Source organism: Bos javanicus, chromosome 20 (assembly GCF_032452875.1).
Source record: "Bos javanicus breed banteng chromosome 20, ARS-OSU_banteng_1.0, whole genome shotgun sequence".
Taxonomy (NCBI): domain Eukaryota; kingdom Metazoa; phylum Chordata; class Mammalia; order Artiodactyla; family Bovidae; genus Bos; species Bos javanicus.
This window is the reverse complement of record NC_083887.1, coordinates 1,865,618-1,891,111: the sequence shown is the minus strand read 5'-3', so window position 1 is coordinate 1,891,111 and position 25,494 is coordinate 1,865,618. Positions and strand designations below refer to the sequence as shown.

The following is a 25,494-nucleotide window of genomic DNA, read 5'->3' as shown; positions in this document are numbered from 1 at the left end:
GTATTAAACAGATCACTCTTGTCTTCATGCTGCTACCTCCAATGCCTCCTTTATTTTATTTTAAATTTTTTGGTTTGTCGGATCTTAGTTCCTTGCGCAGGGATTGACCTTTGGCCCTCGGCAGTGACGGCACTGAGTCCTAACCATGGGGGAACTCCCTTAGCCTACCCTTTAAATCAAAGTGCGGACACATCCATTGTCAGTGCACAACCTTCACAAGTGCCTACAAGATGCTCCTCTGGAGAAAGTGCTCAGGCCAAGCATCGTGCCCCTGTCGCCCACACTCTCCGGCTGTGGATTCCTGGAGCCGCTCCGGGACCAACCTGAGTAACAGGCTCTCCATGTCCCAGTCAGTGAAGCCCATCGCTGCTTCCTGAGGACTCCCGGACCACAGGGTGAGCCCGCCCTCATTCTCCCAGCCACCCCTGGTGTTAGCCTTCCAGGGGCAGGGCCCAGAGGGCTCATGGGGGTGATGCTTCTTCCAGGAAGGAAATGGAAAATGGGCTCAGATAGAAGGGTACCAAGGCCTGTCCTCCCACCAGCTCTGCTTGCTTGGCAGCCCCACAGAATGTTCCTCCCCACGTTCCTTCCCCTGAACTGAGGGGCTTACTTTATAATCTGGTCAGGCACTGGCTTATTCTTGAACCTCGGGTGTTCATCCAAGACGGGCTGGACAGTGAAACACTGGATGTCTGCAATTCCTGTAGTTAAGAGCTCACAACATGTTGGTCGGGGGTGGGGGGCAGTTCCAAGCACAGCAGGTCCCAGCTGAGACCCGCCGCCCCCCAGGACAGTCCTCTGGGGCCAAGTTTTTAATGAGTGACAAACCTCAAGATCCTAGGTCCTAGTGACCACTTAGCAGTCACCGTGGTCCTTACCAGAGCTGCAACCCTGTCCGAGGGCTCAGCCTCTGCTAACAGTTGGTTAGTATTAATAGCCCTTAATCTTTGCTATACTATTATCATGAACAAGAGTAACACCTAATGCATTTGTAGCTCTTGATTGATTGCACAGAATGTCTCCCCTCAGTCTCCTTTCATCTCTCTAGTTCCACTGACCAGCACTGTTAACGTTAATCATACTTTCCAGAGAAAGGGACATCAAGGTCAAAGAAGCTTGACAACATGGTGAAGGTCACACAGCTTGTGAACACAGAGCAACAGTCTGTATTTGGGTCTGTAACCCTAAGCTCAGGGTTCGTTGCTTATAATTGGTGCTCCCTGCTGAGCAGCAGCATCGTCATCACCTGAGGGCTTGTTAGAAACGGTGACTCGCAGGGCCCACCTAAGATCTAATGAAGCCCAGTCTGCATTTTGTCGGATCCTCAGGTGAGGCACATGCATGCTGCAGTTTGAGAAGCCCTGCTTTAGAGCAGGTGAATACATGCCATCTAGCACTCTGAGAGCAGCTGCCTGTGCCAGGAATATAAGGCCACGTCCAAGCTCAGTGGGAAACAGCTCCGTGATTGATTAGTGATGCCGGCCATGGGCACAGGCTACAGAAGAGTTATCACGTGTGCCAGACTTCTGTCACACCTCTTCTAGACCTTTGTTCACTGTCAGTCAATCATGCAGCAACCAAATAAACAAGGTCAGTCATCACCGGTCCCACCCCTGAACCTTACTTCCGTCTCCCCAGCTTCCACGGCTTCCTTACCCGTCTGTCATTTTCAGGTATCCAGGTTCTCTCCTCCCTCTCTTCTACCTGATGTCCACCATGGCTTGAAAACTCTTCCCCTGAGCCTGACATTTCTGCCAATTAAGACATCACAAACTCCTCCTGTTGGCATTCAAATATGCCAATTTTGAATATGAACTATTCAAATCTTCCAATAGGATTCCAACCCATTTCCCACCATTATTTCTGAGTATGCAATAGATGGTACCGTCCCCTTTGCTCAGACGATCTCTCCTCACCACCGTGAAGTTCAGTCCACCCTCAGCCAGGTGTCCCTTTCCTTCCTGACCCTCCACGGCATCGCATCTGAACACAGAACTCTCGTCTCTCCAGCTCCCTGTCTTCTCCCTACAGTCCCCTCCCCACCACACTGGGAGCTTCCTGCTGCAGGTGCTGGGACTCCTTCACACAAAAGAAATGGCCAGAACGCAATTCCAAGTTAGATCCAACCCTCCCTCTCTCAGTAAACTTACTCTATGCTAACAGGCTGGGGCTGTAACTGTTTTACTGCTGAAGAGCACTTCCACATTCAATGAGAGTCCCTCAGAAAGAGACAGAGAGAAAGACAGAGGTAGAGAGACATCAAGAGAGATTCAGAGGCAGAGACAATGAGAGAGGAGAGGGCAAGAACAAGCCATTCTTAATACAAATGAATAAGCCTGATTGGAAGAAGTCGCATAATACTCAGGAAAACTAATTTCTATCTCAAGCTCTACAGCAAACAGCCTTCTCTGGGAGGGAATTCTTTCTGGATTAAGTCTAGGGCAGGAGTTGGCAACCTATAGCCCTCTGGTCAAATCCGGCTCACTGCCTGTTATTGTACGGCTCCCAGCTAAGAAGAGCGTTTATAGTTTCAATATTTGAAAAAAAAAGAGTATTATGTGACATGTGATAATATTAAATTTAAATTTCAGTGCTCATAAATAAAGTTTTACTGGGACACAGCTACACCCATCCATTTATGTACTACCCATGGGGCTCCCCCAGCACAAGAGAGGTGAGCAGCTGTGGCAGAGACACACGGTCCACAGAGACCAAAATGTGTCCCATCTGGTCCTTCCTGTAAGTCTGCCAAACCCTGTTTTAGAGGATGTCCTAAGCCACGTCTGCTATGTGGGCCTAGAGGAGAACCCAAACCTGTCCTGAAGAAGCCAGTGACATCACCCTACAACCGTGTCCAGTAGGCTGCATGGCTGCACCCTCTCCCTGTGCATGGCAGAGGGGTGTGTGGGGAACAGGAGACACCCACCCAAGAAGCCTTTGCTGTTAAGTGACTTCCCCCACTTGGGTACCTACGTGAGAAGACACTGGGTCTTGTCACGCAACACAGGAAGGCAACAGAATGGAGCGTTAGGAGCTCAGAGTTTGCAAAACTCAGACTGGGGTTCAATCTTAGTTCCATCAATTTCTGAGACCTTGTGCAAGTTGTTTACTTGTTTAAGCCTCATTTTTCTTATTTGCAAAATGCAGAGAGTAAAAACACCCAACTCATGGGATTGTTATGAGGATAAAATGAAACAATGCATGAAAATGCCTGGCATGCCATCACTTTACAATAGTTAATAGAGAACACTCTGTTCATTAATCTTAAATGAAAACGACAGCATTATAGAAAGAATGCAGACTTTGAGACAGACCTTGGAGTTCAAATCTCAACTCCATCATTAACTAGCTTCGTACTCTTAGGCAAACCACCTTACCTCTCTGCCTCATGTACTTCTCTATGAAATAGGGACAATTAATACCCACCTAATAGAATTCTATTGGGGTTGTTACTGTTTTTAGTCACTCAGTCGTGTCCAATTCTTTTGTGACCCTATGGACTGTAGCACGCCAGGCTCCTCTATCCATGGGATTCTCCAGGCAAGAATACTGGAGTGGGTTACTATTTCCTTCTCCAGGGGATCTTCCAGACCCAGGGATCAAACCTGAGTCTCCTGCATTACAGACAGATTTTTTACCACTGAGCCACCAGGGAAGCCTTTATGGGGATTAGAAAAATCTAATTACAAACCCTTCAGTCTTATGCATGGCATGAAGAGGACATTGAGCAAATGTCAACCCTTTCCCTCTCCATCTGACTCTTGGAGCTGAATCAGGCCTATGTATGATGACATGGCCCAGTAACAGATGCTTTCTCCTCCCACCATGAGTTAAAAGGCCACACAGTTGTTCAGTACCAGGACATCAACGTAGCAGGGCCTCAGTACTAATCCCATGTCTCGCCTGTAACCAAACTCACATGTGTAACCAGCCAGCTTTGCTGCTGGTTACACTTCCTCCTGCAAATAACCCTGGTAGAGCACGCATGAAGGACAGGCGAGCATAATGAAAAGGTTACAGATGAATATGTATCACCCGAGGGGAAAATATTTGCATTAAGGTTCGGCAGACCTAGCAGACCAGCTGTGGAACCTGTCAGCCCCATTTTAAAGGCTGTAACTTAATTTGTGCTAGGGCGCAACACGGGAGCGGGACCCGGCCAATGCAGCCGTTGCAGCATCAGCCCCCGACCTGGTGAACACTGTGCTTTGCCGCATGGAGCCTTGTTTCCACCGTACCTCCCCAACCGCACCAGCACCATCTCCTGTCACTTCGACTTCCTGTGTGCCCCAGACAGCTCGCTGCATCCATGCCTCCCTCCCTCCTACATTTCTCGAGCTCCCCTTTCTTCCCCCTCTCTCTTGTCTTCTTTCTCTTTCTGTTGGCCAGCAAGTGTTTCCTGAGAGCTGCCTTGGAGGATCACTGCAGTGAGCAAGAGCACGGTCTCCGCCTTCCTGCAGCTTCCGTGCTACTTCTACCATTTTTCTTTTTTAATCCTTTTTATTGTAGAAAAGCCCCTGGTGCTGGGAAAGATTGAAGGCGGGAGGAGAAGGAGATGACAGAGGACGAGATGGTTGGATGGCATCACTGACTCAATGGGCATGAGTTTGAGCAAACTCTGGGAGATGGTGAAGGACAGGGAAGCCTGGAGTGCTGCAGTCCATGGGGCTGCAGAGAGTCGGGCACGACTGAGCAACTGAACAACTGTGGTTACAAGTCACATTATCAAAGCATAACAGTTTAACCATATTTAACTCTACAGTTCAGTGGCACCAAGTACATGCCGTCGTTGTGCAACTATCACCATCATCCATCTCCCAAATTTTTCACCTTCCTAAACAGAAACTCTGTCCTCATCAAACACTAAGTCCCCATTGTGCATGCGTGTGTGCATGTTAAGTCACTTCGGTCACATCTGACTCTCTGTGACCCTGTGGACTGTAACCCACCAGGCTCCTCTGTCCATGGGATTCTCCAGGCAAGAATACTGTAGAGGAGGGTTGCCATGCCCTCCTCCAGGGGATCTTCCCAACCCAGAGATCGAACCCATAGCTCCTGCGTCCTGCATTGCAGGCGGATTCTTTACCATTGGGCCACTGGGGAAGCCCAAGTCCCCATCACCCGTCCCCAAGCCCCACTCCCTGGCCCCTGGCATCTACCAGGACACTTTCTGACTCTATGAATCTGACTATTCTAGGTACCTCATATAAGTGGAATCAAACAGTATTTGTCTGCACCTACTGTATATTGGAATGTATTTTTAATGTTAACTTGATATCTATCCCCGACTTCCCAGGCGGCACAGTGGTAAAGAATCTGCCTGCCAGTGCAGGGAGATGCAAGAGACACGGATTCGATCCCTGGGTTGGGAAGATCTCTTGGAGGAGGAAATGGCAACCCACTCTAGTATTCTTGCCTGGAAAATTCTCTGGACAGAGGAGCCTGGTGGGCTACAGTCCATGGGGTCACAGGGAGTTGGACGCCTCTGAGCACACACGTATACAATACATGCCCTATGAACAGATTGCACCTTCTTGGTCTTTTTCTCTCCGCGCTATTGACTGACATACGTACACTACCACGTGTGAAGTAGTTTTACATTTGAAATCACAAAAGATAATGACAGATAGAGATCAGTTTGCTAAACAAAAGCAAACAGGGGTTGAGACAGCAGAGTACTGAAGGCTTCCAATAAGGTGACCAAGGAAGGCCTCCTCTGGGAGGTGCCGCTGAGTGAGAATTTGATGGGTGAGAAAGGAGCTGAGGGAAAGGCGTTCTAAGCAAAGACAAGGGAAAACACACAGGCCCAGAGGCAAGAACCAGCTGGGCACGTTTACGGAACAGAAACAAGATCTGTGTGGCCCAGAAGCATGAGAGAGGGAAGGAAAAGTGGGGGCAATGATGCTGGAGACACAGGCAGGGGCCAGAGGAAGGACGGCCCTGCAGGCTTGCTCAGGAGCGCTGAGTTCACTGTAAGCCTACGTGGCACCACGTCAGTTCCTGGAACCTCAGGGCCTTTGCACACGATGCTCTTTCCCTCTGTCTAGGACATTTTCCCACCTCACCACTCACCTTCAATATCACCTTCCTCAAGGAAGACTTCCCTTCCCTCCCGATCATGGCAAACAGCAGGGCTTTCTTATAGCCTCGATCACATTTTTACAAATACCTATTTAATGATGCTGTAAACGTCTTTTACTTGCTAGACTGGAAGCTCCCTGGAGGTGGGGCCACTTTGTGAGTGTAATCGCTGGTTCCCTGTACAAGGAAATGCTTGGCAGAGTCAGGGCTTAATGGTAATCATCACAAAGAAAGAAGGAATGAGTGAATTTATCAATGAACGCAAAACTGAGAGTTTCCTGAGATGGGTTCTTTTTGGAGCCCGCACTGGACACTGGAACTGGCACCACTGCAGTGATTCTGGCAGCAGTCCCCAGCTCTAGGACCGGGCTCTGTGGGTTGAAGTCCTGGCAGGGTGGCCCATGCCAGGCCCTTGGCAGGGGCATTTGTTAAGGATACACTGGCCTGGGGCGTTCTTCACATCATCCCCAGGTGCAGAGGTTGTGTTCATCTTCTCTGCGTTGGGGAACTGGCTCATCAGCTGCATCTGGAAATCTTCTCTTCGCTCATACTCTTTCCCTCGGTAGATGAACACTTTGTTCTGCAGAGAAAGGACATCCATCAGAGATCCCAGGGCCCAGGCTTGGAGGAGATGGCTCAAGCCAAGCTGGGAGGCTGGTCAGGAGCACAGGGCTGTGGTGATAGCCTAGAGATCTCTCCACCCTCTTTCTCCCCTCCAGGGAAAGGATGGAACCTCAACTCACACACCTTCTAGCTGGGCACACCACTTTTTTAAAAGGATTGGTTCTAAAGGGAGAAGAGATCATGGATGCTGAGAATGTTTTCTTCAAACCATCCTATGTACAGCCTCCAGGGAGATTCCTCACTCCACTTTCACACCCACTCTCCCATCTACATGGCCACAAAGGACCAGCATGCGGGTCCTTCATCACGAGGCACCATGGAAACACTTTACCCTTCCCTGACATGTTAGCTCCTTCTAGACCACTAGTTTTTAAACAGGCAGTGATTTTGCCTCTTGAGGGATGCTGGTTATGTCTGGAAACAGTTTTGATTGTTACAGCTCCAAGGAGGAGTGGAGACCTGGGACCTAGTGGGCAAGAAGGCTTCAATGCAGAGGATCGGCCCATAGCTGAGCGTTCTCTAGTCTAAAGCATCTATAGAGCTGAGGTTGAGAAACCCTGTTCTGGACCCTATCTGTGCCACTGTGCTGCCTCTAATGGTACTCTGAACTCTTCTGTCCAAACCCATGCCTGTATCAATGTTTCCAAACCTGGATCCTCATTTTGGGCTTCCCTGAGAGCTCAGTTGGTAAAGAATCTGCCTGCAATGCAGGAGACCCCAGTTCGATTCCTGGGTCGGGAAGATCCACTGGAGAAGGGATAGGCTACCCACTCCAGTTTTCTTGGGCTTCCCCGTGGCTCAGCTGGTAAAGAATATGCCTGAAATGCCTGGGTTCCATCCCTGGGCTGGGAAGATCCCCTGGAGAATGGTGGCAACCCACTCCAGTATTCCTGCTTGGGAGATCCCATGGACAGGAGCCTGCTGGACTACAGTCCATAGGGTTGCAAAGAGTTGGACATAACTGAAGCAACTTCAAGTCAAGTCAGGATGGGTTTATTATCATTATTTTTAAATAAGTTGTTTACCCTCCATAACTAGTACTAAACAGCTAACCTTTCATATCCTCAGGATCTTATTCCATGGATTCAATCAACCATGATTCAAAAATATTTGAAAAAAAAATCTAGAAACTTCCAAAAAGCAAAACTTGAGTTTGTTGCATTCCAGCAACTATTTACAAAGCATTTACATTGTATTTAGTATTGTAAGTAATCTAGAGGTGATTTGAACCATTTAGGAGATAGTATGCAAACACTACACTATTTCATATAAAGGACTTGAGGATCCTCAGGCGTTGTTTCTCTGCACAGGGTCTTAAAACCAATTCCTGGGAGTACCAAGGGACAACTGCATTTTAAAACTGTCTTAGTTTTAATTTTGGATGTCATAAATGCAGATAGATAAAGTCTACAAATACGGAAGTTCTCTGGGGACCTTGGTCATATTTTTAAGAGATAAAATGGCCCTGAGACCAAAAGGTTTGAGAACTTGTGCAATACAGTTCCTGCTGGGTAGCAGAGCTCCTCCGGCCCCTCTGAGCACCTTGTCCCTGGGACGGTGTGCTCACTACCTCACAAGACAGCCAAGGTTGCCATGTATGTAGAGAAACACAGAGGGTGGCTGAGGTGCTGTTAGTGGAGGGGGACTGAGGAATGTGCAGGGGAAGGGACAGCACTCGGACACCAGAGGGCACCAGATCTGAGCTCAAGCAGAGCCTCAAAGAACAAAGGGAGAGCCGAGAAGTGGGGGCCCGGGACCCTGGCCTTACAGACTTACCCGGAGGAAGGAGGGGAAACCCTGGCCGTAGTATCCAACAGCAAAGTAGTCTGGCTTCGGTCTGAGGATTTTCATGATGTTTTCATAGAATTTTGCCTGCTGGATCTGAAAGAAGAGAACTCACAGCTTGTAACACCACAGATGTGTATTAAAGGCACATTCAGCTCCGAGGGGTTAAGACGTGATCATGACACCAGAACGAATGTGCCAAGCGCACGTTTGCATATTCACAGAACTGTCTGGCACTGTAATAGTGATATATTTACAATATACCAGGTACCCTGTTAATCATCCTACCTGCAGTAACACGGGTACTTGCACCACCCTCCTAACAACCCCAAGGAACTGTATCTCTGCTCTGCAGATAAGGAAGTGGTATCTCAGTGCATCCAGTAAGTACGGAACTGCATCCAGCCGGCTGTTAGGAGCCCCACCAGCATCATCACTCTGCTCCCACCGGGAGTGTGTCTGGGGCCGTCTATAGATGGGTAAGTGTTTCTGGATATGGATGTCTTCCTGTGTATATGCACCCAACGTACTTCACCAGTTCCAAGAGGTGCCTGCTTTTATATTTTAACATCTTTGAAAAGAGTTTGTGTTTTACTTTGTACCTAATGGCATCTTCCAATCGCTATTAACTGGAGAGAAGTCATGACAGGGCAGGTAAAACAGAATGGTGCAGCTCACAGACGACAGCATTTCACATTGAACACAATATGGAAGATAAACGTGTGTGGCCCTGGATGTGAACTTGTGTGATGCGGGCTTGGTGCACAGCCATACACGCCCATTAGTGTGTGCGTGAATGTATACTGGGTGTGTGTGCATGCATGCGTGTGCATGGGTGGTGGTGGTGATGGTTTAGTCCGTAACACAGGAAGTATGTAGTTGTTAGTACAAATTATTTGCTTGTTTTAGTTGCTAAGTTGTGTCCAACTCTTTTGCGATCCCACGGATTATAGCCCACCAGGTTCCTCTGTCCATGGGACTCTCCAGGAAACAATACTGGAGTGGGTTGCTGTTTCCTCTTTCAGGCGCTATAGGTGTGTGCTGCATACATTAGAAGGCGTGCGTACCTCCATATCCGCGAACATCTATGTGGGCAGACTCAGGCAGACCTAAGTGTCTCTTGGTGCAGAGGTACGTGTGTTGACGTCATACCTGAGAACACTATATTCCACACCCATCCCCCCACCAGACAAGCCATCAGTCCTCTTCCAACACTCTGACTCTCATTTCACAGTTCCCTAGAAAGAGTGGGACTGACTAACCTCTCAAAACGCGCTCAGATGGGGCCCTGGAGTCCTGGGTCTCAGGCCACCAGGACATGTGTGTGGGGAGAGCAGCCCCCCAGGCCACCTCCCCACCAGCCCGGGCCTCTGCTTCCCCCTACTTCCCACTTTCCCCACCAAATCACGAGCTTCCAGGAGCTAATGGGAATGGCCAGATGGGGAGCACTTTAATGTGATTTATCTGTTAATCAGAAAGCACGGATTTGCGTTTTTATCTAATTGGTTTAGTGATTTGTGGGAATTTCACAGCAAATGTGGTACAGTGTTTATTGGGTGTGCAGCAGAAGCAGCAGCCCCAGCACCAGGCAGGTACTTAGCGCTCCATCAGAGAAACTGTGCCCCATGAGCTTTCCCAGAAGACCTCCCTCTGGAAATATTCCCAGCTGGGAGGGAGATGCTCAGCACAGTTTGGCTCGGCTCAGCCCGACTTCCGTTCCTTTCCCGGGGCCCTACCCCCACATGTCTCCTGCCTCGGCTCCCAGTCTCCCCAGCCTCTCTGCCCAGCCAAGGCCCCAAGCACCCAACCTCCAGGGCAGCCGGCTCCCCCTGGGGACTCCTTACCAAGTTCTGGCTCAGCAGCTCATAGTCAAAGATTTCCATCTCATACTGTTCTGCCAGCTCCTTGCACAGACTGATGGCCTCTTCCCACATCTACAAGGAAGGTCATGGAGACAAAGGTTACAGGGGGCTCCAGGCTTGCAGAGCCATTGCCGAGGAAGGCACCGGGGCAGCTCCATATCTGGGACTGAGCCACAGGCCTCCCTGTAGCCCAGACCCTGCCCCGTACCCAGGGAAGCAAAGGCATCCCAAGAAGCAGGCCTATCCTCTGCTTCTCACCCTAGCTTCCTGATAAATAATGAACATCCACACAGTAGGCTAAGTGCTTTATTTACATGCTCTCTGGATCTTTACAACCCCTCTGAGAGGTGACTAGCAGCACCTGCATTTCCCAGGTGAGAAACAGAGTTCAGACCGGCAGAGCATCCACCCCAGGTCAAAGGCCTAACCTAAAGCAGGGCCAGGATGTGCACTTGAGGATGACCCTGGACCTTATACTAAGCTTTAGTGGGCCAAACTGAGGAAGTAGCATTGACAAATATATACTACCATGTGTAAAATAGGTAGCCAGTGGGAAGCTGCTATACAGCACAGGGAGCCCAGTCTGGTGCTCTATGATGACCTAGAGGGGTGAGATGGCAGGAGAGGAAGGAGGCTCAAGAGGCAGGGGATATATGTGGTGTGTGTGTGACTGATCCATGCTGTTGTACAGCAGAAACCAACACAGCACTGTAAACATTGCAAAGCAATTTTCCTCCAGTTAAAAAAAATCTCCTCCCTTAGAAAGTGAAAGTGTTAGTCCCTCCATCATGTCTGACCTCTTTGCAACCCCATGGACTGTAGCCCACCACACTCCTCTGTTTGTGGGATTCTCCAGGCAAGAATACTAGATTGGATAGCCATTCCCTTCTCCAGGGGATCTTCCTGACCCAGGTTTCAGAGCTGGGCCTCCTGCATTGCAGGTGGATCTTTACTATCTGAGCCACCAGAGATTTCCCAAAGAAAAATGGTTCACAAAGAAAATAAGCAGGCAGCGAATTTCTGAGGCTAGAGTTGGAGCCAGATACAGTTCTCTTGATGTTTGCTACTGGGATCTTTTCACTCTGCCAGTCCCATCACTTTCTTTTTCCCTTTGGCCAACTTCCTTCCCTCCTTCCCTTCCACCCTTCTCTTTCTCTCACTTTAAAAAACAAATGTGGTAAGAACACTTAACCTGAGATCTGCCCACTTAACAGGTTTTTAAAGGCATAACACAGAACTGTTAACTATAGGCCCAATGTTGTACAGAGATGTCTAGAATTTACTCATCTTGCATAAATAAGCCTTTATACCATCACTTCTTAACTGAATTATTTAGGGTGAGTGAGCAATGGGCGGCATAGAGGTGGAGGAGGTACTAGAGTATTAAAAAAAGTGATGAAAACTTTTTTTAAACAGGTCTTTTGCATCTTTAAAAAAATTCTGGAAAAAAAAACCCTCTGGATAGAGGGGGTCCTTTCCATCTGTTCCATTTTAACTGAAACCAATAGATGGTCCTTCCATCCTAGACCACAGCAGTCCGGAACCTCTACAGAGGGGCAGAGGGAGGTGCTGGGTGGGCTGGAGATCTGGCAATCTCAAGGGACACCCATTACATTTCAAATTTGGCTTCAAATGGAAGATGCACCTAAATGGAGAAGTTGGGGGAGGAGGGGGAGGAGAGAGGGGAGGTTGCCAAAATGCAGTGTGTGCTTTGTTGCAGAAGTGCTCTCTCTGCATCCAAGCATAAAAATAAATAAAAGCAAGTGCTGAGTGGAGGACTACGGCTGTAAACCCATGGACAGCTTAGTGAGCAGCATAAAAATGCTTTACGTGCCAGGAGGAATCAAGTCCACAGGCGAGTATGGGCTGGTTCTCTCTCCTTAGCCTGAATGAGAAGATGGGGTTAAAGGCCCAGGGCTGGGCCAGGGGGCTGTTTGGCTCAAGTGGAGGTCTTTGCCAACTTTTGGTCATAATATGCCAGAAATACCCTCCTTACGTGTTAAGGGATCAGTGAGGGGCTAAGAAGGGAGACAGGCAGGGAGTCAAATGGCTGGAACGTCCTTTAGGTCTGCCCGTGTGGTCACTAGGACCTCTGCCAGTCACTGACCCCTGAGTCTCCTACGCTGGTCACTGAGCACCTGCTGGCTTCTGGGCATGGCACACAGGGATGGGAAGTGATGGATGGACAAGACAGTCTCTGCTCCCCTGAAACAGAAGTGGGTCAAGTGCACACACGAGCAGATGCACTAGCTGGGTTTTGAGGGATGTGGAGGAGTCCATCAGGTAATGAAAAGAGGACTTCAGGAGTAGAAAGTCATTTCATGTGTCTAGATCAATAAGGCTCCATGAGGGGAGGTATGGGGAAAGGAAGTCAAAGGGATGCTGAAGACTTTGGGCTTCATTCTAGAAGCCACCGCAGCAGTGGCACATAGAGGGAGCTATACCCATCCGCTCCCTCCTCTCTGCCCCTGAAGCGCTTTAGCAGCACCCTGTTCCCACCCTCTTCCTCCTCATTATTGCACAACACCAAGGGGTTATGTGCAAAAAATAAAAAAGATGATGACCCATATGTGTGCTTTGCCGGCTAGTAATACGTCCCTTAGTACTGGGGCTTATGCCTTCTTCCTCTCTGCTCAGCGAAGGGTTGGCTGAGTCGGATACCGGCCTGACAGGTCCTTTCAGGGTTTTCCCAGCATGACTGACTTCATCAGCCGATAAACCAAGACTGAGCTCAGACTCGATGCCCAGCAGGACGTGAGGCTCCAGAGAGGGCCAGGCCTCTGCCCTCGAGAGGCTTATGGCCGTAAATTATTAAAACAGTCTTCTCCAATTGCTCAGTGCCTGGGAATTTATACACCCTTCCACAGACATTACCTCATTGTATCTTTTCAGGGAAGGTGGGGAGATCACACCAAGACAGATGCAATGAACTGCGGTGACAGAACAGGCCAAAAGTCAGTGTTAAATTGTGCCTGGTGAACTGTAAGAGGCCAGGCCATTCAAAGAGGCAGGGCTGTAGGTAAGCTGGAGGACTCAGGAAAAGCTTGTGAGAGGAAGCAGGCAGTCAGCTGGGGCCTCAAGGGCAGAGAACTGAGTTTGCACACTGCAACTAAGGGTCCACACGTCACGATTAAAAAAAAAAAAAAATCCTGCATGCTGCTACTAAGACCTGGCACAGACAGATAAATAAACGTGCTCATGCTTAGTCGCTCAGTCATGGCCAACTCTTTGTGACCCCACAGACCGGAGCCCACCAGGCTCCTCTGTTCACGGGATTCTCCAGGCAAGAACACTGGAGTGGAGAGCCACTTCTCTTCTCCAGGGGAGCTTCCCGACCCAGGGGTCAAACCTGAGTCCCTTGCATTGCAAGTGGATTCTTTACCATTTGAGCCACCAGAGAAGCCCCTAAATAAATAAATATTTAAAAAAACGGAACAAGTTAGTACTATGTACCAGGTCTTATGCTAAGTGCTTTACATCATTTTCTCACCTAATTTTCACAATGCAGCTAGAAAGTAGGTACTGTCAATCTCTCACTATTATGGATGGGGAACTGGAATCTCTGGAAGGCCATGGGGATTGTAGGTGGTAAAGGAATGAGGCTTGCAACCCAGATCCTGAGCTCTCAGCCACCTACTGTGTCTCCTTGTAGCATTTGAGTTGGTGCTTCCTGGAGGGTCAGTCGGAGGCTGGAGGGTGGACAGTACCTGGTTTGGCCAATCTCCAGATAAAACATGACAAATCACCCTGATCTTGCTGTTTAGAGATCAATGACGACACCATGATGCCATTCATACATTCAATTAATAAATGTATTCAACATGTATCTTTTGGGTCCCATTGTTAGGGTCTACTAGGCACTCGGCAGTGGACAAGACAAATATCTTTGCTCTTGGCCTTCTAAAGTGGACAGCCAGACAATGAACGAGTGAAAACAAAACGATCGAGGCGATGTCTGACAGTGATGAGTGCTTTGAAGAAGAACTAAGTATGACTCACAGCAGGGGTGCTGCTGCGTGTGGTCTGGGAAGGCCTCCTTCAGGACATGGCATTCTTTGCTTGGGCAAAACCCTGAGCTGTGAGAAGGAACTGGCCACGGTAAGATATGGAGGAGAAATGTCCTAAGCTGGGAAAAGTAAGTGCATAGGCCCTGAGGTGGAGAAGAGCTTGGCACGGAACATGTGAGCAAGAGGGAGCCTGGCAGAGTTGACACGGGAGAGACAGTCAGAGGACAGCTCGTATGTGGCCTCATGGGTCATGGGAAAGATTGCAATTTGATCTAAGTGTTGGGATGGCTGTTTGAGATGACCGTAAGCAGGACAATGGGTTATATTCTATGGGATAAGTATGTTTTATGATCACCCTGTTTCCTATATGAAGGATGACCTGTTGCAGAGGAATAGAGGATACAGGGCTATTGCATAGGACTCATTGTGTCCAGGTGAGCAATGCTGGTGCCTTGAACATATGTAGTAGGAATGGGGATCGGGAGAAATGATCACACTTAGAGTTGGGCAGGAGTGCTGACCAGACCTGCAGATGGATTGCATGTAGAGTATGGGAGAGAACAGTCCTCCCCAGAAGCTAGGGTTCCCACGGAGAGAGGAAGGGCAGGGACCAATTACCTTTCCTTTGTCAAAGTAGCCTATGATGATATCATACAGCGTCTCCTTCAGCTGCCGGTGGGTCTGCGGGTGCTGCTGGCCTGTCTGCATGACCTGCGATGCGCACTGCTCATCTGACCACTGCAGAGAGAGGACACACGCAGTTACCCAGGGCAGGTGTCTCCCCTACTGCTGAGGAGTGGGAGGAAGCCCTGCAGACACCCCTGCCTGTGTCCTTGCTGCCCTGAGCGTCAATCAGAGAGATGATGTTGGCCCACAGGTTCCACAGGAAGCACCTCTCCGTTTCTGCGGAGTCACACTTATTGACTCTCTGGACTCTCTGTTGGCTCCTGTGTATGGATTGTAGGATTTTTCTCTGAATCCCTGCAAGACATGGCCCCAGCTCTTCAAAACCCAAAGGAAATCCTTGAGACTTTGTCCTGCTCCAGCAGCACTTTCAAGAGAAGAAAAACAGCTCACAGGGCATGCTAATGATTTATAGTTGATGCTTGGATGTTATATAAAATAGTTTGAATGTTATGTAAAACTGCAAGATATGTCTCAGGGGGTTCTTGTTGCTGCTAAATGTGAAGGTCACTTGAAACCTTATGTGTCCAGACAGAACAGTGCAGAAAAGTAACCTGCCAGGTTAAAAGCTTGGGGACACAGGGGAAAACAAAATTTATTTGGCTAATTTTTCTTTTCTTTTCTTTTTTTTTTAACTTTTCAACTTGCTGTGAGGGCTCCATGGGGATGTCAGCATGAACCCCCTTCATTGGGAGGGCAGTACCTTGAGAAGCCAGGTGTGGAGGAGGAGTGTATAGGCAGCCTCTGTGTAGTTGTCACAGTCCAGGTGAAGGTCGCGGAGTTTGTACAGGTACCTGTTTGGGAAATATGTTAAATCACCAGGTGCAGTAAGAATGCAGGTGGTAGGGCCAGGCCAGAGACAGCAGCTGGATACCTCTTGGGTTCACAAGGGAGTCCTCCTAAATCACCAGATGCAGTAAGAATGCAGGTGGTAGGGCCAGGCCAGAGACAGCAGCTGGCTACCTCTTGGGTTCACAAGGGAGTCCTCCGTTTTCTGATATTCAGTCCCCTCACAGGGGTGACAGTGATAGCCCCTAGAAGTTGCAGGACATTTAAGGTGCGACAGGAACCATGCCCAGTATTTTAGATAGCTTGACCATCCTGTAAAATGGGTCCACTGAGAATTTTCATTCACAGATAAGAAAGCTCTGGCCTGGAGAGGTTAGGTATCATTCCAGCCAGTATTCAACTTCATACTGAAGACTCTGGCCAATGCAATATGACAAGTAAGCAAAAATCAAGGAAGGAGAAGCAAATGGCTCGTTGGAGGTCATGTGCTAACGAATGAAGAACTGGAATATGGTTCTAGTTTAACCGCCCTCAGAGACTATACTCTGATCATTGTACAACTCCAAGGGCATGAACAAGTCATAGCGCCGTAAAGGGGAACTTCTACCCTCCCTTCAGTGCTCCCAAGGTGTAAAGGAAGTGAAATTTCTGATAAGTAAAGAAAGGGGTTAGAGATTAGACATTCAGGTGGAGGCATTGTAGAAAGAATCTACAATTCAACTGTAATGACATTCCCATCTCCTACCCTTCTGCAACGTGATGATCTAGCTCTGAACCCTGGGATGACTAGGGTTGAAAGATATTAAGAACAGGACAGGATCAGAGGAAGGGAGTTTCAATCAATTATTTGATACATAATGTGTATTAACTGAGTCAACTTCTCTGTGCCTTAGTTTGCTCATGTGTAAAACGGTAGTGCTCACAGAACCTGCCCATAGAGTTTCTGGGCCTACAAAGGGCCAAGCAGACTGCAGAAAAGGCTCTGTAAGTGACAGCCAGCATTGCTACTAATAAATGCCAGGATCCACTGAAAGTGATTAGCCTGTAGCCAGCACTGAGCAGTGACAGCTATTATCTATTATCATCGTGCATCAGGTTCTTCTACAAAACATTCTCTCCTGCCAATGTTGGAAACAGAATCCAGAACCAAAAAGCCATTGCTTTGGTGACTTGCATGTCATCAGGAGCATTTTTTAAGCCCAGCTCTTAGCAATTTGGTGAAGGGAAGCTGCTGTGATGCAATGCCCTGATCCTTCCTCTGAGAGGAAAGGCACTGTCTGTAATGGGCCAAAATTCTGCCTTGGCTATCGAACTACAGGGAACAAAGGGCTTCTCAAGCATCTGCACTCAAGTTAGGTCTCAGTGCTCAGGGTTAGATTTCCTGTTATAAGAAAATTTTCTGCACAGAATGTCACCCAAGGAGGAGCTAGGGTTTAATGTCTTTGGCTACATAAAACGTGGCCAGTGGACCAAACGGAGGCTGCCTGAACTCAGGGTGGGCACTGCCAAAGATCCTCAAGGGGAGAAAGGCCAACGAGTGGTTTCTGATACTAATGAGCTAGTGACCTTTTGCTCATTTATTTGTTCCATCAGCAAAGTTGAACTGAGCACACAGGCTGTGCCAGGCATGAGAGATGAATGGTGGCAAAAGCAGACCCCATTCGTTCTCAGAGGTTAGCAGTTATAATTTAGGAAAAGAGACAGGCATCGACTAAATAACCAAAGAGGTAATTGCAAAAATACAGTTGTGGCCAGTGTTGGGAGGAGAGGTCTATGGGTCCTATGAGAGCAGGTGTCATCCAGGTGGCGCTTCTGGAAAGCTTTCCCGAGTATGACACCTGGGTTGGGATCTGAAGATAAGAGGACAAATTGGGGGAGGCATTCCAGAGAGATTGTACATCCATCCATTCCACTAATGGGTGCTTTTTATATAATATCAATTCATCCTCTCAACAATTTTTCTTTAGATAAGAAAACTGAGACAGACATTAAAGTAGGTAGAGCTAGAAACAGGTGGAAGCGGGTTTTGACACCAGCTGTTTCTGCCTTTACAATCACTCTTCCCCACTTAACTTTTTGCTGATCAACCAGCTATTGTGAAATTGCACGTAGCCTGCACGTAAGAAGCGCGCAGCTGTGGCCAACTTTTAGAAACCCCTGGGTACACAGTCACATCCTAGCCTGTCTCCACCTGCTTGGCCTTGGTCTCTGATCCCTGATGACTGGGTCCGAAAAACTTAAAGAAACTGGTCCTAGGGAGAGCTTCTCTGCTGCTTTCAACTCCTTAACTGACCAAGATACTCCCTATCCTTTGTCAACTCAAGGGTTTAGTAAGCAGCCACAGAGCGCAATGGAAGACACCCTGATGGGCCTGAGTTGGGGGAGGGATTCAAATGCAAACAGATGGCAGATGGGCAGCTTGAGTGAGGTGGAGGGGCTGAAGTCTGATGGGGAATGGAGACCATGGGGTGCTGTGTCCCGTCTAAAATGCTGTCACCCAGCCCAGGTGGTGGTCGTCAGGATGTGTGGGCCCAGTGTGGCCATACCTTTCAAGTTTTTCAGAAGAGGGAAATTTTGAGTTTTATGTAACATCTCTAGATTTTTAAAATTTGGCAACCAAGTAAAAATGTTTTTAAAATACTATGCCTGCCAAACAGGACAGATTTTTCAGACTATATCTTATTTACAACGTCTGGTGTAGGCTAATGTGGTTTTCCTAGATTACTACTACAGGATTCACATCTATAAAGCTTATGGAAATCTGGGATTCTCCATCTGTGTTTCTAAAATGGGAAGAAATGAAAAGAGGTTGGGGAGGGAACCAAGGGCCAGGCACTTTACCTGTAGCATCTCATTTAATCCTCAGAACAGAATGGAAAAATTCTACATGGGGTAACCCTAGCCCAAAGACACCGAGTGATTTTTCCAAGGTGACGGAGGATAACAAGTAAAGCCCCAGGTCCTTTGGACCCAAAGCACGGTGCTTCTGCAGTGAGTCATGTCTAGTGATGTTATAAATACTATCCAAGCTCCGGACAATCTATGGAATTATCTTTTTTCCAAATGATAGTTCCTATTTCTGGAATAATGCTAAAGTACCTAAAAATATTTGCAGTAATAGCAGAGTGAGTTTGGACATGGAGTCTGGTCTTCAACTGAATGTGTCAGAAACCTTGAAAGGGCCTTGGTCGTTAATCTTACAGTCAGTTCTACTTTGTAGGCCTTTGTCTCACAAGGAGATGCATAAAGATATATGTCCAAGACTTTTGCCATTTTGATATTTATGATAAAAAAAAATTGGAAACAACCTAAGTGTTCAACAACACAGGACTAGCTATATAAATTATGGTATACTGTGGAATGAGAATTTTATAGTTTCATTAAAAATTATACTGAAATACATCTGTTGACATAGAATTCTTGTCAAGCAAAGAATAAATTATGAGCTATATGATCCCTTTTTTTTTTCAAAAAATAGTCATGCATAGAATTTGATCAATATATAAATATTAAACGGTCTGGGAATATGTATAGATTATAGTTATTTAAAAAGAGTTTTGTTTTGTCTCTTTGTATTTTATGGGGATTTTGGGGCTAATAACTATGCATTATTTTTGTATGAGTAAAGTAATTTAAAAAAAACTTTGAAGGAAACAAATGAGATTCTAAGAAACACTGATAAGGGAGTTCTTTGCTTCAGGTGAATGTCCCCCCAAAATCCTTCATGTGATTTTTCAAATAAGTGTCTTTTAAATGCCTACAAAGAAGCTGCCATCATACATCTTGGTAATTTTTTCCCTTTGAAGTTGGGCTGGCCAATGATCTAAGTATTTGCCCTCCAAACCCTAGACTAGGGCTTCACATGCCAGCCTTGTAACAAATACAAGGGCAATTGACCAGCACAATTCACAGCAAAACAGCACGGCAGGTCAGAGAACTCCAGGTGGATTTGGGAGGCTGACTGCAGGAGCATGGAAAGAGTTGAGTCCAAGAAGATGGAGAGGAATCAGAAGGTCCGAGTGTCAACAAGGTGTGCTTACATCCTGCTGGAGGCAGTGGGGAGTCATCGATGGATATCTAGCAGAAGAGTGACATAGCAGGTTTGGGTTTTAGAAAACAAAAATCTTACCTTATATACATCTCTTCCCGATTATTGTCTTTGTAGAAATTCTAGAGAAGGGAGGAAAAACAGTGATGAGTGTTTTTCTTTGCAGAACAGCAGGGGTGGAGGGCATTGTAATGAGGATGAGAGGAAATGGCTATTTACTATCTGGGCAAGATGGGAGCAAGAAATTTACTTTCCTGAATGCACCAAACTGCTTATTCTGACTTGAAAGTCACTTCCCTGATCGTTAGACTATAAAGGGACAGAGGAAGTACCCCAGCCATCACATCAGGAGGTGCAATCCAGCTACTTGCTGCATTGAGAGAGAGGCTTTCGAGGAGACTGAGGAAGTTTACTTTGACAAGTCTACTATGAAAGGCAGCCCAGCTTGATCTTTAAAAGCTCAGATCCTGCACTGAGGAGAACTTGAGTTGGAATCAGAGTAACATTAATCACAATAGATCCCAGTGATGATAACAGATCATACAGAACTATCACGAGTTATGCTGAGATTCCACAAAAACATTTAAACTCGGCAATACCTATTCCATCTCAAGGCTCACATAGACCAGTGGTTGGTCTGGAATCACGTGCATTTTAAGACAAGTCCTTACAGATTTTGCGTCAGGAGGGTACGCTCTCACACTTGAGCCACACCTGGAGAAGATCCAGGCTTAATTCAGTGCACCCATGCGCACCTCGGGCTCTCCGAGGGTGAGACGGTGTGTTCCAGGGCACAGGCGGTGGTTGGCAGAGACCCACTAGACCTACAGACAAACCCACCCCATCCTGTTCTTCGTGATACTGTGTTTAAGCCACAACCAAAATCAACAAGGTGTGCTTAAATTCTATGCTGGGTTTAAACTGCTTACAGACCTACCTTTCCCAACTTTCTCCCAGGTCAGATTTTGTCAGTTGAAGGCCAGTTTCTTCAATCAACTTCTACCTCTTCAATGACAAGAAACTGCTAAACTCCGAGAAAACCCCTCGTTTGTGCCCTTTATGTAAAGCAGGCCGTGTGGAGTTATTAGCAATGAATTCCTTTCTGCTGTAAGCAGGAATTTTAACTCCCCTTAGCATTTCAGAAAATCAATGGCAATATCTAGGGTGTTTAAAGAGTCCACTTAGGGCAATCGGAGGGCACACAACAGAACTCTGGGCTCACAATTTATATTGCTGGCGCGCTGGAAATGTCGGGGGGGGGTTGATGGACTAGATGCCATGTGGTCCTTTGGCCAACCTTACTCATGTTAATTCCCTTAGGGTGGGCTGACCTGGTGAATATGAAGCATTGTTGCTGCTCTAGCTGTCTCATGACCACATCACAGGACATCGGAAGGGGAGACTGGGAGCTGGCCCATGGCAGGTCGTGTGGTACAGGGGTGAAGAGTCTGGGTTTGGAGTTAGCTGCTCTGGTTAGCTTGTCCCACAGTACTCTTCTGTAAATCCTAGTTATGGGCAGTACTTCATTCCATAAGATAAGGAAACTAACACCCAGCGAGCAGTTAACCAGGGGTCAGAACTGCACTCTTGCCCGGAAAATTCCAGGGACAGAGAAGCCTGGCAGGTTACAGTCCATGGGGTTGCAAAGAGTCAGACACAACTGAGCGACTGAGCACACCCCCACAGGACTGCATAACCTATGAATCAGGTACTATTATTTTTACCATGTAACAGATCAGCAAGCTGAACCTTCAGAAAATTTCCTTGGGTATTCTATTAATTATCCGAGAGAGGGTGAGAATAGGCTGTGTGACGCCAAAGCTCATACTCTTAACCTCTTTACACCGCCGCTTGCTTTCTCTGTAGTGCGATAAGTGCCAAAGTAGATACTGCCATCCCTTGGTATCTTCAGGGTCACAGTGCCCGGACCACCACAGATACCAGGACACAAGGATGCTCAAGTCTCTTACATAAAATGGTACGTTAATAGTGTTTGCATATAACCTGCACACATCCATATACTTTAAATCACCTCTAGATTATTTGTATTTACTAAAACAATGTCAATGCTACATAAACAGTTGTAAATCCAATGTAAATGCTATGTAAACAGTGGCTAGCATCCAGTAAATTTAAGTTTACTTTTTGGAACTTGGTGGATTTTTTTCCCCCTGGTGCTTTCTGTCTGTGGTTGTTTCAATCAGTGCATGCCAAACCCCTGTCCACGGGGCTGCAAAAGGCCAGGGAGAGCTGACTACGCTCATTCCCATTTCATGTGTATGATAAACTGAGGCACAGGAACGTGGCAATGATTGACTTCAAGTCACAGAGCTGGTAGATGTCAAGAGAGGGATTCCCTCTCCTGTTTTTCTGATTTCTAAGGCCCTGAGCGAGGCCTCCTCACCCAGAGCAACAGCAGAACCCAAAGTGAGACCAGCCCCCATGACTGGACATGTCCCATGATTGGACAAGGGGAGAGGCCACATACCAGCAGGTTCACCGTGCAGCTCATGCGGTTGTCTTTGCTCTCATCCGTCATGACGCCCCGGTAATCTAGCAGCTTCTCCAGGAGGCCTTTGACCAGGTTCACAAAGTTCTCCACCGACTTGTAGATGGTCGGGTGTTCCGCAGCACACTCCATCAGGCTGCCGCACAGACGGGAGGGTGGTGAGCTCAAGGGCACGGGAGAAGGCACGCTGGGGGCGGGGCTGGGCGGGGCTGCGGGGCGGGGCGGGGGCAGGGTGGGTGGAGTAAAAGCCAAACCAATCTGTGAATCCAAGTTCCCTTGGTTCACTGTCTCCTTTTGTTCCTTTATTCAGTCCTTATTTATACACTGATTTGGGGCTTCCCGTCTAGTCAAACCTATGGTTTTTCCAGTAGTCATGTATGGATGTGAGAGTTGGACTAGAAAGAAAGCTGAGCGCCTAAGAACTGATGCTTTTGAACTGTGGTGATGGAGAAGACTCTTGAGAGTCCCCTGGACTGCAAGGAGATCAAACCAGTCCATCCTAAAGGAAATCAGTTCTGCATATTCATTGGAAGGACTGATGCTGAAGCTGAAACTCCAATACTTTGGCCACCTGATGTGAAGAACTGACTCATTTGAAGAGACCCTGATGCTGGGAAAGATTGAAGGCAGGAGGAGAAGGGGATGACAGAGGATGAGATGGTTGGATGGCATCACCCACTCAATGCACATGAGTTTGAGTAAACTCCAGGAGTTGGTGATGGACAGGGAAGCCTGGTGTGCTGCAGTCCACGGGCTCACAGAGTCAGACACAACTGAGTGACTGAACTGAACTTGGGGCTTCCCAGGTGGTGGTAGTGGTAAAGAACCTGCCTTGACAGGTTCAGCCGTAACAGACATGGTTGGATCCCTGGGTTAAGAAGATCCCCTGGAGGAGGGCATGGCAACCCACTTGGGTATTCTTGCCTGGAGAATCCCGTGGACAGAGAAGCCTGGCAGGCTACGGTCCATTGGGTCGCAAAGAGGCAGACGTAACTGAAGCGACCTCATGGGCACATTGACCAGATAGTGTAGAAAGTATTTAAAATTTTCCCCCACCGACAAAATGAGAAAAAATAAAAATAAAATTCTAGTGTGGGCAATGGTGTGGGGAAATAATTACTTTTATAGACCCATATTGGGAGTGAATCAGTACAACTTTCTGGGGTAGCAGTTTTCAGAGTACCTGTAAAAATTGTAAAAATACATATCTTTTGATCCAATAATTCTATTTGGGGAATCTATTTTACAGAAATAATCCCATAAGTAGGTAAGGGTGCATTTATAATACTTAGAAATTGTGTCTAATAGCAAAATAGTTGGAACCATTCTAAATGTCCAATTAAAGCATATTCACAAAATATGATTCAATGAAGCCATTAAAAAGTCTCAGAGATCAATGTTTTGACACAAAAATCTCTATAAAGTATATAGTTGAGAAAACCAAATCTCAGAACAATATTTGTTTTTTAATTTAACCATCTTCCAAAGAACCTACCATGTCCTAGGCATTATTCTAAACAGCTTACAAATTTTAACTCATTTAATCTACCATCACAATCTTATGAAATATTTGCTGATGGGGAAATTAAAGCACAAAGAGGTCAACTAATTTGTTCAGGGTCGCACAGCTGGTAAATATGAATAACTACAGTCCGGCTCCAGCATCTGCCCTCACACACCAAATGCTGTACGTGAGTGGAAGTGTGTGTCTACTTCATGTGTCTTTGTGTGTTTATAAATGTGACCATCAGGAGGGATAAACACCAAGCTCTAAACACACACTGCTTCAGACAAAGGGTCTAGGTGGAGGAACAGAAGAGGACAGTGCTCACTTTTCAATGTAAACGTTCATATGTTATTTGAACAGGTTACAACATTTGTCGTAATATTAATATTCTAAATCGTAAGAACAAAAACTAAAATGGTGACATTCCTTAAGTAACCATTAGTGCTAGGCAATATGCTAGAGTGGGGGTGGGAGAAAGATATAAATATACACACACATATATATATATAATTACGCCTGCTCTTAAGCGGCGCACAGGCCAGGTGAGGAGACACAGATGGACTGCAGCTTTGCTCGTGATTACTTCTCAGTCACTTATTCTGCACCGTGCGTACGTGCTCAGTTGCTAAGTCGTGTCCGACTCTGCAACTCCATGACTGCAGCCTGCCAGGCTCCTTTGTGCACAGGATTTTCCAGGCAAGGATTCTAGAGTGGGTTGTCATTTCCTCCTCCAGGGGTCTTCCGACCCCAGGGATTGAGCCCATGTCTACTTCATCTCCTGCATTAGCAGGTGAATTCTTAACCACTGAGCCAGACACTGTCTAATCACTTTTTCTTAATAAATAATAACGGTCATTCTGATAAGTAAAAATGATTCCTCTTATTTTGAAGATGAGGTAATCAAGGCTCAGAGAGGTTAAATGTCCTTCCCAGTATCACTCTGCTAGTAAGTGGTGACCTTGGGAATCAAGACAATCACTTCAGTGTTTCTGCGAGAAACACTGGTGTGTTCTCAGGCATGTTGAGTAGGCAAACACTTCTCAGGCTACATCTGTTTCTGCCTACTCTGCCTGCAGCAGTTTAGGTCCCAAGAGTTCCTAGGAGGAGGAAAGTAAGGAAGGCAAGGACTCTGGAGGGTCATTTTGCCCAGAAGCCAAACCAGACTGCAAGGAGATGACATCTCAAACTGTGGCTGCGATCAGACAAATCCATCTTCGCTGTAGGAAAAGCACCTGTTCCCTGCTCTCAAGGAGAGATGCAAATTGCTCTGTGATTTAGCCCTGTCTGGCTCAGTCACAGCTGTGCCTCACTCCTTCTGGGATGGTCACTTCAAGCCTTGCTTTCAATCTTAATGACAATGCATTCAAATTTTGTCCCCGTGTTTGGGGTGTGATTTCTCACAGCCCCCCTGGTAGAAGACATCTGAGGCTGTGAGCCCGGCCAGATCAGTGGCTCTCTGTCCTGGCTCATGGTAGAGTCATAAGGGGAACTTCTACAAAACTCAAGATCCACCCTAGGTTGACGTCTTTGTGTCTCTGGAGATGAGGGTCAGCCAGTAGGCAGTATTTTATTTCTTTTCTCGAGGTGATTCTAATGTG

The 25,494-nt window shown here is 47.2% G+C and overlaps 1 protein-coding gene across 2 annotated transcripts in view; it reads right to left on the bottom strand.

Moving 5' to 3' along the window:
* The window catches only part of DOCK2 (dedicator of cytokinesis 2), a 458,739-nt gene that overhangs the window by 27,089 nt on the left and 406,156 nt on the right, over nt 1-25,494 (bottom strand). For both annotated transcript variants that reach the window (XM_061393166.1, XM_061393167.1), the window contains 8 exons: nt 22,369-22,525; nt 19,962-20,002; nt 15,747-15,837; nt 14,978-15,097; nt 10,335-10,424; nt 8,482-8,586; nt 6,520-6,661; nt 611-692 (listed from right to left, as the gene is read on the bottom strand). In XM_061393166.1, the coding sequence (XP_061249150.1) occupies nt 611-692; nt 6,520-6,661; nt 8,482-8,586; nt 10,335-10,424; nt 14,978-15,097; nt 15,747-15,837; nt 19,962-20,002; nt 22,369-22,525 (828 nt within the window). The remainder of the gene's footprint in view (nt 1-610; nt 693-6,519; nt 6,662-8,481; nt 8,587-10,334; nt 10,425-14,977; nt 15,098-15,746; nt 15,838-19,961; nt 20,003-22,368; nt 22,526-25,494) is intronic.